This window comes from Netta rufina (assembly GCF_964035555.1).
Source record: "Netta rufina genome assembly, chromosome: 6".
Taxonomy (NCBI): domain Eukaryota; kingdom Metazoa; phylum Chordata; class Aves; order Anseriformes; family Anatidae; genus Netta; species Netta rufina.
In genome coordinates, this window is record NC_140129.1 from 20,755,597 (window position 1) to 20,771,845 (window position 16,249).

Sequence of the window (16,249 nt, forward strand, 5' to 3'; positions counted from 1 at the left end):
ACTCAAAACTCTCAGCATATTATCCAAAATGTTGGAAGCTTTTTCTTTTAAAATAATTCGCTGGAGGCAATCAAATTATATAAACTGCAGTAGCTTGATGAGTTCAGAACACACTGGTTTTAGATGCTGTAAATTACTGTAAAAAAAAAAAAAAAAAAAAAAAAGTTAAGTACTGATGTGGGTAAAAATGTAAATACCAGCAAAATACAAGAGGAATGAATTACGGGGCCAGAGTAGGGGGTGAGACTGAGAGAGGAAGGGCACTAAACATGGCAAGGGAAGGCTCAAGAAGGTCTTATCTTGTTGCTGTTTTCCTTTTGTTTCCCTGAAGAGAGGGGCTGTGGGGTAAGGTGACTGACAGCAGCAAAAGGTGAGCATCTCAAATGTGAACGAACTCTTCCTGTGTGATGGAGGCTGGCTGGGCAAGGATTTGAGGAGAAAAGGCATTTTTCCCAGTGTCCTTGGACAAGAAAGGGCTTAAGGGATGGTGGGGAGGAAACCGATGGCTATAGTATTGCTGACTCTTTTTGGCTGGGGAACTATCTTAGTTTGCAGAGAATTTGTGATAGAAGCCTAAGTGACCATTTAGGGCCTTACAGGAGAAGTAATTTCAGATGGGTGTTGAGAGTCTTGGGAGATGGATGACCTTTGGCAGGAAGGAAAAAAGGAACTGCTCTTCTGCTCTTTTTTTTTTTTTTTTTTCCCTTCTAAAGGATGCAGCTATGCTACACCAAAAATATCAAATGTTAGATGATAATACTGTGGAAAAAAATACAAAACTGTTCCAAAAAGGTTAATAGTATATGCAAAAATTTTAAATTACCCTCCCAAAGGAGGAAATTTGGCAGAAAAATTGGTGCATTTCAGTAATTCTTTTACTGGCTGGTCAAGTTCTGTCATTTTTTTCCAAACAGCAGGGTTGGACTTACTCAGTAACTGAGTAGCGAATGCCAAACTAGCACCAGCCTCTGTTTAGTGCAAATGGCATGTTGTGGATGAGAACTGTAACTTCATCCTGAAATGATCTTTACAGAATCCCATGGCATCCTTTGTAGGAGTGGTGGTATTTAATTCTGTTAGTCTGGGTAATTTCCAACTTGAGTATCTGACTTCTCTACCCTAAACTTGTATTTAATTCCTTTTTATTTGAGAAGGCAGCTTTTTTGTTGGGGCTAACTTAGAAAAATATTCTCTGTTGTGAGAGTTCAGGTAGCATAATGAATTTAAAGTTTGCTCTGACCAATTGATGGTTCACTTGCATCTTCACTTGCAGATGGCATTTTTGCAATTTATTTTCTATCTTTTGCACCATTGTAGCTTGGAGTATTTTTGTCTAGAAGTGAAATTAGCAGCAGTGCTTTAAGTAATGCAGTACAAAGCTTGTGAAAGGCTGTGTTGTTCAAAACTTAATTTTGACCATTAGTATTTTAAAGTTCAGCTTTTAATTAAGAGACTGTGTTTGGCTTTTGCAATGAACTGAAAAAAAAATGGTTCTCAGATACTGCCTGATCTGTTGCCATAATCCGAACTGCAAACCCAAACTGTGTATGGTTATGTTGAAATGTTGATGCTGCTTCATCCTCTGCTTCACAGAGGAAGGGGAATTTGGTACTGGGGAGGAAAGAAATTTGCATTCCAAGTATTCTCTCAGGAGGCTGCACATGCCGTGTGTCTCAGCAGAGGACCCTGGCAGGAGGTTTAAGGCAATTCTCTGTGATTCAGTCCGCTGCTGTGACTGGGTAAAGGGGAGTGGAGAGAAGATGCCACCTTTCACTTGAAATTTCCAGTTTAACCACTGTGTTGTTACAGTTACAGATTTGGGAAGGTCACTGTCTGAGGATTTGACTATTTAGATTAATAACAGAGACATTTTGTGTTAAATTAGGAAACTTGTTAATGGTTAATAGTTAAGAATTGCAAATTATCTGAAGCAATCTAAGATGGTTAAATTAGCTCCTATGACAGGAAGATAATTTACTGACTGTAATTTAGAATGTCCCAGGACCTAATTTAATACAGTTCCTGCGCACCAGATGAATTAAGCCTGTGGAAGAACAAAAGGGACAAATGGAAATTTTTTTACTCAAGGCGCTGGCAAATGGAATAGTTCAGTTATATTACTGAATGTCTTATTGAAAACAGTGTGTAGAGAAAATGCTAAGGCAGAATTGCCTGTAATAATACTTTGATAATTCGTGTTATTTGCAGATAAATGTTAGTGTGTATTTTTAACAAAAACATTTTTTCGGTTAATGTAGCTGGTTTGTCACACTGTATACGATCTCTGGGTTTTCCTGTACCTTGCACACTGTATGTGGTTTTAATCATTTCTTGCCTGTCACACCTAATCTCAAAAATTTCAGAGAGGAACATCAAGGATTATCAAAGGTTTGCAGAGGAATAATTCCATGAAAGCTGAAGGGAAATTTCTATATCTATATATAGTAAAAATATATAATGTGTAGAACATAATGGCACAAAGCCTGAAAGCAGGGGTTGGTTATTCATTATCTCAGTACAGAAACTGGAGGAATGAGAGGAAACTGGCTGATGACTATGTTTAAACTAATAAAAGGAGAAGGGAAAAAAAAATCACACAAGGTGCACTTAAACTTTGAAACTCCTTGCCCCAAGATGTTGAAGAAAAATTCATGAGGGTTATGAAATGCTTAGAAACCACATCAATTTGAGGTAGTTCTTGAAAGACAAATGCTTTGTGGCTGGGGCAGTAGTTGTAGTAAGAATTGCCATGTCCCAATTCTGCATTGTTTCTTAGGCACCCACTCTGACTGCTGTCAGAAATACGAGTACTTGGCTGCAGATACCTAGCAGAGCTCCTTTTGTGTTGTTAATATTAAAGTTTGAAGCTTAATTTTTAGGAAAAAAAATATCTAAATAAGCAAAACAAAACCCAGAATCTTTTCTGGCAAGATCCAGAATGAGTCTATAATTGACCCAACATAATCAAGAATTCTTAATTCTTTTTTGTGTGTGTGTATTTTTTTGTTTTGTTTTGGTAGTACAGTTTCTAGCTTTTCTAGTGTTGAAACTTTTATTCTAGGCTCTTTTGTAAGAAGTGGGGCTGATGTGTATCCTTCACCAAGGACAGGTATTTTTCATTATTTTTGCTTATTTAGAATAGCTTCTGTTCTCCAGTGCGTTTAATGACAAAATCAACAGACCAACTCCCAGCTGTGTGGTAGATTTACAACGGGGAAAGTAACAGAGCTTGTCTGTGGGCTGAAAGTTGGTCCAGTAACAGACAACATAAACAAAACCATTTGTAGAATTGTTGAAGTAATTTTACCTTTGATAATGGTATTGAGCATTTTCCTATATGATATTTTACCATCACCTCTACAGTTTTTGCCTTCCTTCAGGCAGTCGTGGGAATGTGGTTACTGAAGTGAATTTTGATTTCACAGTATAGAGACTTGATTTAAATAACCTGTTTAATCATGATTAAATCATGACTGAAATCAGTAGGCAGGAACCCTTGATTAAACTATTGATTCTAATCCTGCTTTTTGTTTGTACCTCTATTTCCTTCAGAGCTCGCTCCTTGAAAATAGTAAATTGTGCATTTCTTATTCACTACTTAAGGATGTTTTTATACTTCTCTGTGGTTTTTATTGAAAATTAAACACTGAAAAATGTTTTAATTAACAACAGCATCTAAAATGTAGTTTGTATACCGTCACTTACTTAATAGAGAACTGGTATACTTTTGTATGTAAAATTGAGTATTGAACCACATAATCAATATTTTTTGCTTATTAAATCTAGGTTATCAAGAAGATTTGAATGTCTAAATATTTAGATGTCATGGAATTAGGTGTTTAACCTGCATAGCTGTGGTTTAAATTGTGTGGGCAATTAATTGCATGTGGAGATGTTGCTGATGCTGGAATTTTAAAATCAATAGAGCTTTTTATTCCATTCCGACTTTTTATTGTACTTGCAAAAGAAATAAAGTGTCTATTTGATTTTTAAATTCAATCAGCCTCTCACGTTTGAATGAATGTTTTCTTTTCAATTTGGTTTAGATCCAAACTGCACCTGGCAGTGAACTACAAATCTAAAGTAATTCAGGGAAAAAAGTGTTTCTGTGTAACAAAGTGAAGCACACTTGCTATTTTCAAGTTTTAGGGGGAAATTGCTGCTCAATGCATTACAAACACTAAAAAAATATATATATTGGTGCTTTTCACAAATTAAATCTTTACCACTGCTTAAAAACAACAACAAAAAAAAAATGGCCACCGCCTTTTGTGCTAATTCATGAATAATTTCAGGGAAAAACTAAAATACTGTCCTCTGCAGCAACAAAAATGATAGCTCTTTAACTAAGTTGTTTCCATCTGCTTGTGTGAGAGCAGGTAGGAAGTGTAAGCATCCAGAAATGATGCAGGTGAATACTTTTTCATTGCAAGTAGGTCAGAAAAACTCATTTCATTAAGCAAAAGTTAAACTTGCAAGGACCTGTGCAGAGAAATGGAAAATTGAGAACTGAAATTAAAAACTCCATTCCAGAATTTGCTGTTTGACTTTAGCTTGGAATAAATGTAACAAGGAAAAAATTGAAGGGTTTATAACTTTGCTTTGATTTAGCTTATGACAGCAGCAGCTACAGAAAGAGGAAAGACCCTATTTAAAAGTGTGTTTAGGTATATAGATAAATCTGAAATACTTGTAGTTCTTACATTTCTATGTCAAGAAATGAAGGCTTGATGCTGTAAATCAGCAGACGGAGGAAGGACCTGTTTTCATATTTGGCTTCTAAGATGATAAACTCTTTTGTAGACCTCTCTGGTGGTACTTCAACGTCTACTGGAGTTTTGTTGCTTCTTCAACCAAACAACTTGTGCATTCTCTTAGTTTTACAATCACATTCCATATATTGTCACAGTATTAAAAGCATTCTAATTTTTTTAAGTAACTTGGGACAGGTCTATGGATAAAACTGTCACAAAGTCTTCTGCTGGAGGAACAGTGTCTACCCTGGAACTATGGACTGTGTTCTAAGTTGATCTAGTTGTGACTGTAAGTCACTTGGTGGCTGCTGTTGGTGATGTACACATCCTTTTTCTGTTTGGTAGATGGCAAGGGGAATCTTTAATAGGTAACTGCTGTCTCATTCTGACAGCATAATAATCAAATGATGGTGTTTTGTTGTGACATTGTCTGCTTTTCAGTCTTGAAAGCACGATTGGGCTGTGTTTTGCCATCTGTGTTACTGCTGTCTCTTGAAATAGTGTTTAATATATGTGTTGCTTCATTTCAGGGATCTGTTCTTTACCTAAGAACATGTAAACATTAAGTGGTAATGGTGGTGTTTTGTGTTTTCTTTTGGGTCTTATAACCTGATCTTGAAACATCATATCCTAACCATATTTCCTCTTGTTGGTAATGTATATGGAGAGGGATAATTTGTAAACTCACGAGCGTTTTCCCAAATCTGCTGAAGTATATGGTAAAGTTTTAATAGACTTCAAAGGGCTATGTATTTCAGGTCCACATTTTTACTAACATGTAAATTTTAGTGCCATTCTGGTTGGTGTCAATCTGGAAGCTTGGCAGACATTAAGTATCTTTTCTGAGACTACCAAGAGTTAACAGAAATGTCCTTCCATTTAGTCTGGAACTTAAATGAAGTCATTAAAACGAATTTGAGAGGAACCATCTCCCTTCAGGATGCCATAGAGGTGTGATCTGCTCCTGACAGTGTGGTGATGTGTAATAGAGGTGCAAGGATGTTGATTAGTAAATGAAAGTTGAGGGTTGCAGTGTTAAACAGATTTCTGTAAACATGCAGTGAATCCTCAGGAGGCTAATGCTGCTTTACAGTAAATGTTCTCTTCTGTTGTGTTTGAATGATACCATAGAAGCTTTAAAGTTCTGATTCACAAAATTACTTTAATAAACAGACTTCCTGTTCGTACTGCTTTAGTTATTGTTCTGCTACATTCAGCCTACCATGACCTCAAAACCCATGTCTAACTAGTGCATTATGCCTTTAGCATGTGAAAGCGAGAAATGAGTGACAAATATTGGGAAGGAAGATGATCTTTTGAATTTGAGTACCAACTGGTGTGGCCAAATAATATCCTCTCTGCTCTGACTCCCCTGTTCCTCCCCCCATATTTGAATAACAAAGGAAAAAATATAAGCAAAGTTAAACAAACAAACAAAAAGACACAAACCCTAGTCTTTTGGGCTTTTCCTTTAATTACATTTCTTGCATTCTACATACAAAGATCTTGCCCCAGAGATGCAGAATGGAAATCGAATGGGTACATCTCCGGGATGTACAGCCTAGCTATCACTGATTAGGCAGCTCTGTTTCGATGGGAATGTTTTCTTTGCAGTCTAAATGAGCAGAGGTCATTTAAATGCTTCTGCCTTTTTGATTACAGCAACAACTGCAGTTGAGGTAGTGCAAATAGCATACTGCTTGCCTTTGTTTCCTAAGATATACTGAATTGTTGCTTTTCCAATGTAACTTAGTTTGCTTCACTGGTAGTTTTAATGTAGTTCAAATATCAGAGGGGAAGAGTATCTGTGAGACATAAAATTTTTACAAGTGTAACGTTTATTTTGAGTGTTTTGTTAAAGCAAATTGATGTAGACTTGGCCAACATCAGAAATCCCTGATGGTGGGGGAAATTCTGCGAGTGAGGCCTACAGGAGCATGGGGAGGGGAAAACTGTTGGGATGGGTTCCTTCATTTCAGAAAGGAAGAGTGCGCGTACTGTTACTTAGCTGTTGTAACATGTATCTCATCAAGGAATACAGACTCTCCCTAAATGTTATATGGAAAATGCTAAAAATTGTTGGAAATAGATGATGTTTCAGATAACTCTTTATAAGAGATAGTGTATAAACATCTGAAAAAAATGCAGTAGTAAAAGACAATGAAAATCTGTTCATTACATAGTCAAGATACCCTAGTGTGATTTAGGCCTTAATTTTAATTCCAAGATGCATATTTTTCTTGAATCTCGCTTACATGATTGGTGTCTTGTGCAGAAAGGCAAAAGACATACTGACATTTGATGTATCCAATTTACAGTGTAGTCATTGCACCAACATGATTTCTTATCTTAATCTCACACCGTAAGTGGTAGTTCAATGATGTAGATCTATCAACTGCATGGAACATTTAATTGACTATAGCAGGAATTAGATTATCAGGTAGTTATTTTTAAGGCTTTGTCATTAAATGTGAATGTCTGAAATCTTCATGTCTGATTTTTCTAGTACACCTATATCAGTCTAACTGGCTGTGTAATTTGTTTATTCTCTAATCTTGATTTTTGTAAATATAAACATTGTTCTGCAAATCATCTTCAGAATAGAGTGTCATTTTGTCGTCTTCTAATAACAGACTGTTCTAAGTCCAAAGGCAGAGGGGACGAAGTCATAAAGTTGGCCCATGCGTTTTTGCTGATTCTTTAGGGAAACATTACTTCCTAGAAAATCAGAAAGCAGATCTAGTGATCTTAATGTGGACATCACATGACCCTGATGAAAAATCATAGTGATGTTTTGGAAAATGTACTTTTGTAAGGTGCAAAGTTTTAAATTCTGAAATTATTTACCAAGGAAGATGACTGACAAAATATCTTACCATAGCTTGCTTTGGTGTTGCTCTTATTTAAAGCAGGGAAAAAAAAAAAGGCAGGAAATTAATAAATTGCAGTGTGCTAAAATGCACAAAAGTGTTTAAAACTTACTACTCTTTAAAAGAGATGGGCTATCTGTACTCATGATAATTAAGGTATATCTGTCTGTAATGGCACGGAGAGCAAGAAGCAAATAAGAGGTATTAGAAGAGATGGCAAAAAGGTCTGAGTTTGCATTTTAAAATAGAAATAACTTTTTCACAAATGTATTAGAGAAACTAGGGACCATTAAGAAATGATGGGAGAAGATAAAAATTATTAATCACAAAGATATAAGTGCCTTTTTTCAAAGACTATTTCTATGTAGCAGTAATAAAGTCTCTGTGAGCCACTGCATGTTGTGAGTGTAATTCACGTAACTAAAAAGAGAACTCCAGTGAACAAATGAAATGGTACTTGGAAGCTGTGTACAAATAAACCAACAAGCCCGAACAGTTGTCACCAAAGTGTGCACGGGGGGGCAACAGGGAAACTAATTTGCAGTAACAGTGACTAACTAGAACCAGAGAAGTGTCTGAAGACTGGAGAAGAGCATGAGCAGCTTTTAGGGGAAAAATCAAGTGCATCTTCTGTTAGGTGGAATATATAATGGCATAAATAATTTATGGAAATCAATAAACGTCTGGAAGGTAATGGAACCAGAAGCAAAAGCACTTACAGGCTTCTAGCTAATGAATCTCGCCAAACTTCCTTTGTTTTCTTTCCTGAATAATAGAGTACAATTAGACAGCAAGCAGCAGCATCCTAATTTCAAAATAGTTAAGTATAACCTCTCCAGACAGCAAAGTTGGACAGCTCAGTGCATGTCAACCTTTCTTGAATTTTTGTATTCGCTTTAATAAAAATATTTGACTAACTAACATCTATTTGGGACATTCTTCAATTTGAAAACCAAGTAAAATAGACCCCATTTTCACCCTTCTTTAGGAAAGAGTGTGTTGAGAGCAGCTGGTCTCTCACCCAGGTGTATTGGTCTGTTAGAAAGTTGGTCATTTTTGTGGAACTTTGTAATTACTCAGAGCTATTTTTATATGGTGCATGTTTTATGGGAGGTTTGGGGACAGAGGTCATCTGCGAGCCTAATCTTTTAGTTTCTAAATAGGTGATTGGTAAGAGTGCTAAATATACAGAATTTCTTCTCATCAGCTGTATTTAGCATTTGACTACATGGAAAAAGATATGCAAGCTGGAGCAATTCGGTATAGCTGCTAATAAGCAAGATTTTCTGGTTTATCTCTGTAAAGGTGTGAGAAAGGTTTTATTCCCTTGATTTGCCTCTTCAAAAATGTGTGTAGGAAGAGGGTATGTAAGTCTGAGCTAAATCCCACATTCAGTCAAAACATCTCTCTCCCCCCTTTCCCCTCCCTCTCTCAGAATGCTAAATTTCTGTGCAGTTTCCCTTTTTTTTGGAAAGCAGCAGTTTTAACAAGCTTATTAGACATAATAAATTTCAGCAGAGGGGAGTGGAGTGTCAAAAGGGAACTTGGAGATGGGTCATGTGTGGTTTTCTTCTTGACAGAAAGCCATCCAGGTTTTCTGGGCAGTGGGAAGTGGAGAGCTGAGGTTCATAATAATTCTCTGTTGAATAAAAATAGACTAAGTGCGGCAGTCTATATAATAACAGCAGATTTTTACAACAGAAGTAAATGAGCCTAGTAAAGCTGTACCTGTCTAGCTGCATTATCCACAGCTTTGTAGTAACATGTTGAAACTCTATAGCTTTTTAGGATAAAATTTTGGGAACCTGAAATTCCTTCCACTTCGAAGCATTCAGTATATTCAGTAAATGAGTACTCTTCATTTTAAACACTGCATTTGGCATACTTACTTTTCAGGGTTTGCTATTTTGCTTTTGTCTGTGTTGCCAATCACTTCGGTTTTGGTTTTCTTGTGTGTTGCTGGTTTTTTGATTCTAATATTTTTGTAAGTATTTAACAAGTGATAAAAGCTCTAAGGCACAGTTGAATATGCTTGCCTGTTGGATTTAGTTTTCCCACAGCAAGACTTCATGACCTGGTATGCTGAAATACGAGCTTGCTCACAGTTCTCCTTGCTGAGGAGAAGAATAATAGACCGCAAAACACATTCTGTTGCTATTAGCTTTTCAAGTGGATTGAGCTATTCATTGGAAAAAGTGTGCTACAGCAATTTAAGTTCATCTCTGTGCTCAAGTCAGCTTGCCATTTCCAAAAATGAGGTGGACATCTATTTTGTGAAGAAACTAATGTTTTATTGATGGTAGAAATCATTAACTAAAACTGAAGTTGGAAACATGCAAGGGATAGAGGTTTGGAACACAGTATGAGATTATAAAGGAGTTCTGTAACATGGATAGTAAGTCCTGTATGACTGTGTAATATATTTAACTAGTTAAAGCACTCTCAGGGGCAGAAAACCTCTGGCTTTTATGCTCTGCCATTTATTTTATGTGTACGAAGTACCTCCACTGTTGAGGCAAAGGTGGTCAGTAAAAGAAGTTTTTCATTTCAAAACAGCTTCATAATAGACATTGTGCATCAAAACCTGCTTTTCAGTCTCTAAAATGAGCTTCTCTGTATGTAGTTGATCTCTGACTGGGAGCTTTAAATCCAAGTGAATATTTTGTGACTCTTGGAGAAGAAGTGTGATATATACTATTCAGACTATGCTGAACTGGTAGACCTGGTATGGCAGAGTGTCTTTTGAAGATTGGAAGGAATTATAGGATGTTATTTTATCCTTTAGACTGGGCAGTCATTTTCAGCCTAAGCATCTTTTTGTTGGTTTTCACCAAAATACTGCCATGAAAATGTGGTGAAGTCTCTCCTGTTGGGATGCTTTGGGAGAGCAGCATATTTGAAGTTGAGGAAAGTTCACATTACAAAAAATTGCTTGCCAATGCTATTTGCATTGTCTGGACGTAGGACCTCAGGACTTGTCACTAGAAAGCCAGTATGTTATTTTCTGTACTTTATCTGATGCTAATTTCATGTAGCTTTACTGTTAATCATGAGATTGCCATGAAAATGAGTCATTAAGAGAGAAAATCAGGACTCTGGCAGGTCTGGTAAATGGAAGTAGGGTATGTGGATGTCAAAATAACTGAGCATCTCTTTTGGGCAATATCAAGGATGGGATTTGCAGCTGTTGTTTCTGACCTGCCTGATTTTATGTGGGAGTATCAAGCAGGGGTCTGGCCCTTGTGCATAGGGAGGGTTTCAGCCAGAATTTATACCCCGTTACAAAGTTCCAGATCATCTGATTAGGTTTAAGAAGCAACGTCCCTTTTCACAGAATATGCTCTGAATGAAGCCTGTGTAAATTTCTGCTTATGGTGTTTAGACACATAGTTTAGTGGGCAATGTTGGTGGTAGGTGGATGGTTGGACCGGATGATCTTAGAGGTCTTTTTCAACCTTTATGATTCTATGATTCTAATCATGATAACTCTGTAAAAATATATTTTCTCGTATTTTATTAAAGGCATGAAAGAACCAAGACCTAGTCTTCCACTGGCTTTAGCTGGTATGCTCTGATATTGTGAAGGAAGATAAAAACAAGCCATGCATCAAAGATGTGTTGGCTTTTTTCCCCCTTTTTGTTTGGTTGGTTTGTGTATATTTATTCAGATTCCAGAAGAGCTTTGTAAATGAGAAGTGTGGAAGCCTTAATGCTAAAGAAGATTTGTTTTATTAGAACAGTTTTAATATTTATAAAATTAGCATCTGAGGGCTGTAGTTCTAAGAGTAAAAACTGATCTGTAACAAATAATTATATCAGTATTTGTCATAGGTGAGAAAATGTATTTTATAAACCTCATATAATATATTGATCTGATATGGAGAGAATATAAATTTGCTGGGATTTGAGCTTTTTTAATCACCTTGGATATGTCCTCCAGTTGGGGCAATATTAGAACATAAAATTAAGTACTCTTCACATATTTAAAAGCATATTTTAAAGCTGAATTTTGTTTCTCTGAATAAGCCGTTCTTCATTATGTTTTAATATATACACTGAATGTTTTTCAGGAACTCCAGAAAAGAACTTAATGACATAAGGTTTGAGTTTACTCCAGGGAGAGGTAAGGCTCTTTCAATTGAATAATTCTCTGATTGTTCAGAAAGGTATTTCAGAAACTGATTAATGCTTATGGTTAATATAAACTACCTCTGTGGAATGTTCCCTAGTATGCAGAACAGTATATGGGATTTAACTTGAACAAGAATTGCAGATGTATGTAAATTCTAGTGGCAAGGTAGCATAATGTACAGCATAATCTACACAGTACATGTATACTTCATCAATTTTGTGTCTTACTGAGGTGATCTGTGTGGTGTGTAAGATCTTGCAGAGTGATATTTATGGCTTTGAAATTTACTTTTTCACATTTGGAAGACGTCATAGGAAATGCAATATAATAGCCATAAAAGTACATGAGGTGATGGTGGTAATATTTGAGTTTACTTGCCCTCTGTAATAAAAGAAATTCTGTTAATGAGTATGAAGTGTACACCCTGCCCTGTTTCAAACGTTGTCTTCAACTGACAGTTGAGTTGCATTTCTAGCTTATGTATCATCACCAAACTTAATTCTGATATTGAAACTGATGACTCTACTGAATGCTTGTAGAACTTTATTGGGTTTCCAGTGCTAAGAATTGTAAGAAGTCATAAGATTTATTTTTGTTTGAAGAATACAAGATATTACTGGGATAAAATGCACAAGAGGATATGTTGAGAAAGAAGGTATCATTCTCGTTACGTAGCAACCCTTTGAACTGTGAACACATTTCATTTTTCTTAGAAGTCAGTATTCACTATACTTAGAATAGCCTTCAAAGAGCATCCACCTTAAAAGAAACCAGATTGGGAAAGATCTCTCTCTTCCTGTAAATCATAGTAGCTTTCTTATGCAGTAGTTCTGTGAAAATACTCTGTTGTCTGCCTGCACTTCTCATTAATTTTGATAATGGGTAATAACAAGAGAGATTTCTTTACTTAACTTGGCACAGAGTATCCTGGTTTAGTCACTGTCAAAAGAATTACTTAAATATTCTCCAAGCAGTTTCATAAGCCATGCAAGATGTCTTACTTGGTCAAAAAAATGTCAGAGTAAAGTACAGCAAGACTGTTCCTAATAATTACCGAGGCAGCCAGAACGAGGCTTTGATTCTTATCCTCAAAGCTCTGCAGAAATTACAAATCACTCAGCTATATTCTTTTTCACGTGTGTTTTTCTTAAGGAAATTATGCAAATGTTTTAACAGCCTCAAAAAAATGCAGATACTTGGCATTGACACCATATGCAGTTGAGACTTTGGTGGAACATAGGCTTGTTCCTGCTGTTTCCTACTTCTTACCTTTAAGCCTTCCTTAGTCTTTATCCAGAAACAAGTAGTAGGCACAGGGACTTTGGAATTAACCTACTCAGGTACAGCAGTTGATGCCCATCATCTCCTGGGTCACAATACTTAAAACCTATTTTGAGCCTAGACCTCAAAGGAAGTAGTAACTATGTAACTCACCAACTGATAACAAACAAGAAAATCTACTATAGCATAGCACTAATATGCAGAGCAATAGCAGTGATCAGGGAAGCAATGAAAACACCACCAAAATATAGTTTATTTTCTTGGTCACGAAAATACTGAACTTGTAAACACATAAGAGTACCTAGTTAAATAGAGAAGAAATGCTTGTGGCCAGGAAAGGACTGTAGGGGGGTTTGTAATGAATCAAATCATCACCTCATTTTGCTGTGTAGAGGCTGATAAGATAATTATCTTGGAAAATTGTGGTGATTTTTTCCCTCCTAATGAAAGATGATTTTGAATTCAAGCCTGCCACCATGGGAGTTTATGAACTAAAATATGGTTTTGTTATATTGCTTTGGATACTTTATTTTGTGGGTTCTCATCCTTACTCATTTCACCTTTTGGACAGACACAGCAGATGGCGTTTCTCAGGAGCTGTTCTCTGCAGGCCTGGTTGATGGCCATGATGTAGTTATAGGTAAATTACATTTTTGTTTGCAATTATGCTCTTGTGACAAATTTGTGTTAAATGGATGTGAAAAAATGTATTTTCTGATGCTGGTTTTCAAAAAATCCTATTTGTCCTAATTTTGCTTTCATGTATGCATAGTTCAATCAGCAAGCCAATTTTCATACTAATCCAAGGATTGTTTTTGGAAGTTGGAACTCTTCAGTGGTTTGAGAGGAGTGATATAACACAGATCTCCCATAGGATTGTTTACAATTCAGTGATTGATCATTTTTGCACTAACTTAATTTTTGTTTAACAATAAAATGATTTTGGAGTGGAATTATTCAAAGTATGTTTTGGCAGCTCTGAAGTTAGTAAGTATCCTGTTGAGTGCATGGAAGTAGAAGCATGCCAGAACTCAGAATCTGGGGAAATTGCATGTAGAGATACCATTTCTATGGGAAAAACAAAAGATAATTGGAAATATTTTCTGGCTGCTGAGAAAAAAATACTTTATTTTTTATTTTTTGCTTCAATGTTTTTTGTTTGTTTGTTTGTTTGATGAAATTTAGTGCCTGGCAAATGTGATGAACTTGAAAGTGTTCCTTTCCCTCCAGTTGCCCCTCTTCTGATTGTTCAATGCCTGTAGAAATACAGTTGCCAAAATCAGAGGAATGATAGTAAATGTTTGTAATATGAGAGCTGAATCAATAAATCCTAGTAGCTTGATCTTTGTGTTGTAGTCAAAGAAGTTCATATCAATTGATTCAGTTCTCATTACCAAATGAATCCCTAAATTCATATGACTTGCCTGGAATACACGCTAAATACATTCTTAGCTAAATGCACACTAAATGCATTCTTAGGCTAGCTAGGGTATTTCAGAGAGAAGGCAATACCTTTTGTTTTCATATGTCCAGAAGACAGGCTGACTCTAGCTGATGGAAGAAACAAAAATCCTACCTATGCCTTTACTTTGATTTCTAAAGAAGAAGTATTTAGGGAAGGTTAGCAGATGGTACAGACTAGCAGGCACTCTTTAGAAGTCAATTCTACTATGCTCTTACAATAAGGGTTCAGGGGAAAGGGGACAGCTTGGCCTCAGTGTATTAATCTTGAAATATCCATGAAGAAAAATGGTGTAAGCATACTGTTGTTGATGCTTTTTTTTTTAGATTTTTTATAGTTTCAAGATATTTAACTTTTTAAGGTAATTTTTTAAGAAGAATTGTTGACTGTCACACCTGCTTGGGCAGTCAGCTGGCACTCTGTTGTACAGAATTTAGGCATTAGGTGGTGATGCTGCAGTGCAGTTCCCACTGGGACCTGGTGGAAACCTTTTTGCCTTTGTTCTTCCCTTTTCTCTTTGCTGCAAAGTTCTCTTCTGCTGCAAACTCCTCATACTTTCTGTGGAAATAGCAACATGAGTAGGATTTGGTATCTTTCAGGAGAAGTTTGAGGAAAGGCAAATATAGGGATCCCTCATGGCTTTAGGGTTGGTTGAAGTTAGATGATCTTTGAGGTTCCTTCCAACCCATGCCATTCTCTGATTCTATGGGACTTTGGCCCTTGAAGAAGCACAAATATTTAAGTAATGTGGTTTTCCCTAGCGTGTTTGGCTAGACCACTGTCTAGTTAATAACATAAGTTTATTCCCTTATTTAGTTCCTCCTTAGAATTTCATCAAATACTTTGTTTTTTAGTGCTACAATGGTCCTTTTTGTCCCCGCAAAAAAGGAAATCCAGTGTAATTTGTGTGCATTCATTATATACAAGAAATTTATGATTTCATTAATTTTAATCAGTTTACAAGTCATTTTTGTGAATTCATAAGCCCTTACCTCAAGCTCCACAGGCACAAATTCTTGCATTGCTTTCTACTGTAATTTTCACTTGTCTGTTTCCACCTGTGAAGTTAAGTTTTCAATTAGGCTGAGACATTATTTTCCCAGAACATGACTATAGATTTCATGTTTTACTTAAACACAAGTTCTGGTACTTATTTTTTTTTTCTGTTACTGAGATTTTAATTAAGGAAAAAAGTAGTTCTGAGAATAGGTTTGTGGTTTGACGTGTCAAAAATGGCTAAGAGTTGTATGAGCGCGCAATAAATCTTGCATGCAAGCATGTTATTGAAAATTTCAGCTTGTGATTATATAGTCTTAGTAGGAAGAAGAAAGATTATGGGATGTTTAACTGTTGTAAGGAGCAGTAATGAATCCACTGAATCTTGCATGTTTCATTTCACTAAGTTCTTGCATCTATCATTAAAAATGCTTAACAATCCAGTCATATTTTAATATAGCTGTTCAAATTAAAAACAAACAAAAGCACAAAACAAAAAAAATAGAATGCAACTTCAAAGTGCAATGCAACTTAGTATATTAGTAGTATCTTAGAAAGTTAGTAACATCTTAGTAGTATCTTAGTAGTACCTTAGAAAGTTAGTATCTTAGTAAGTAATATCTTAGTATCTTAGAAAGTTAGAAGCAATGCCAGGTTACCCCAGCAAGGATGTGAAGGTCCTGGCCACATCTGTTTACAAGAAATTGGGCAAGTTTTGAGCTGTCATCACCACTGTTAGCAGCATGGTCCTGAA

At 36.1% G+C, this 16,249-nt stretch overlaps 1 protein-coding gene across 1 annotated transcript in view; it reads left to right on the forward strand.

The window, feature by feature from the left end:
• The window catches only part of STK39 (serine/threonine kinase 39), a gene marked incomplete at its 3' end in the record, with an annotated part of 87,832 nt that overhangs the window by 53,405 nt on the left and 18,178 nt on the right, over nucleotides 1–16,249 (forward strand). Inside the window, exons 14-15 of the mRNA XM_084289682.1 lie at nucleotides 11,695–11,747; nucleotides 13,609–13,677. Of these exons, the coding sequence (XP_084145808.1) occupies nucleotides 11,695–11,747; nucleotides 13,609–13,677 (122 nt within the window). The remainder of the gene's footprint in view (nucleotides 1–11,694; nucleotides 11,748–13,608; nucleotides 13,678–16,249) is intronic.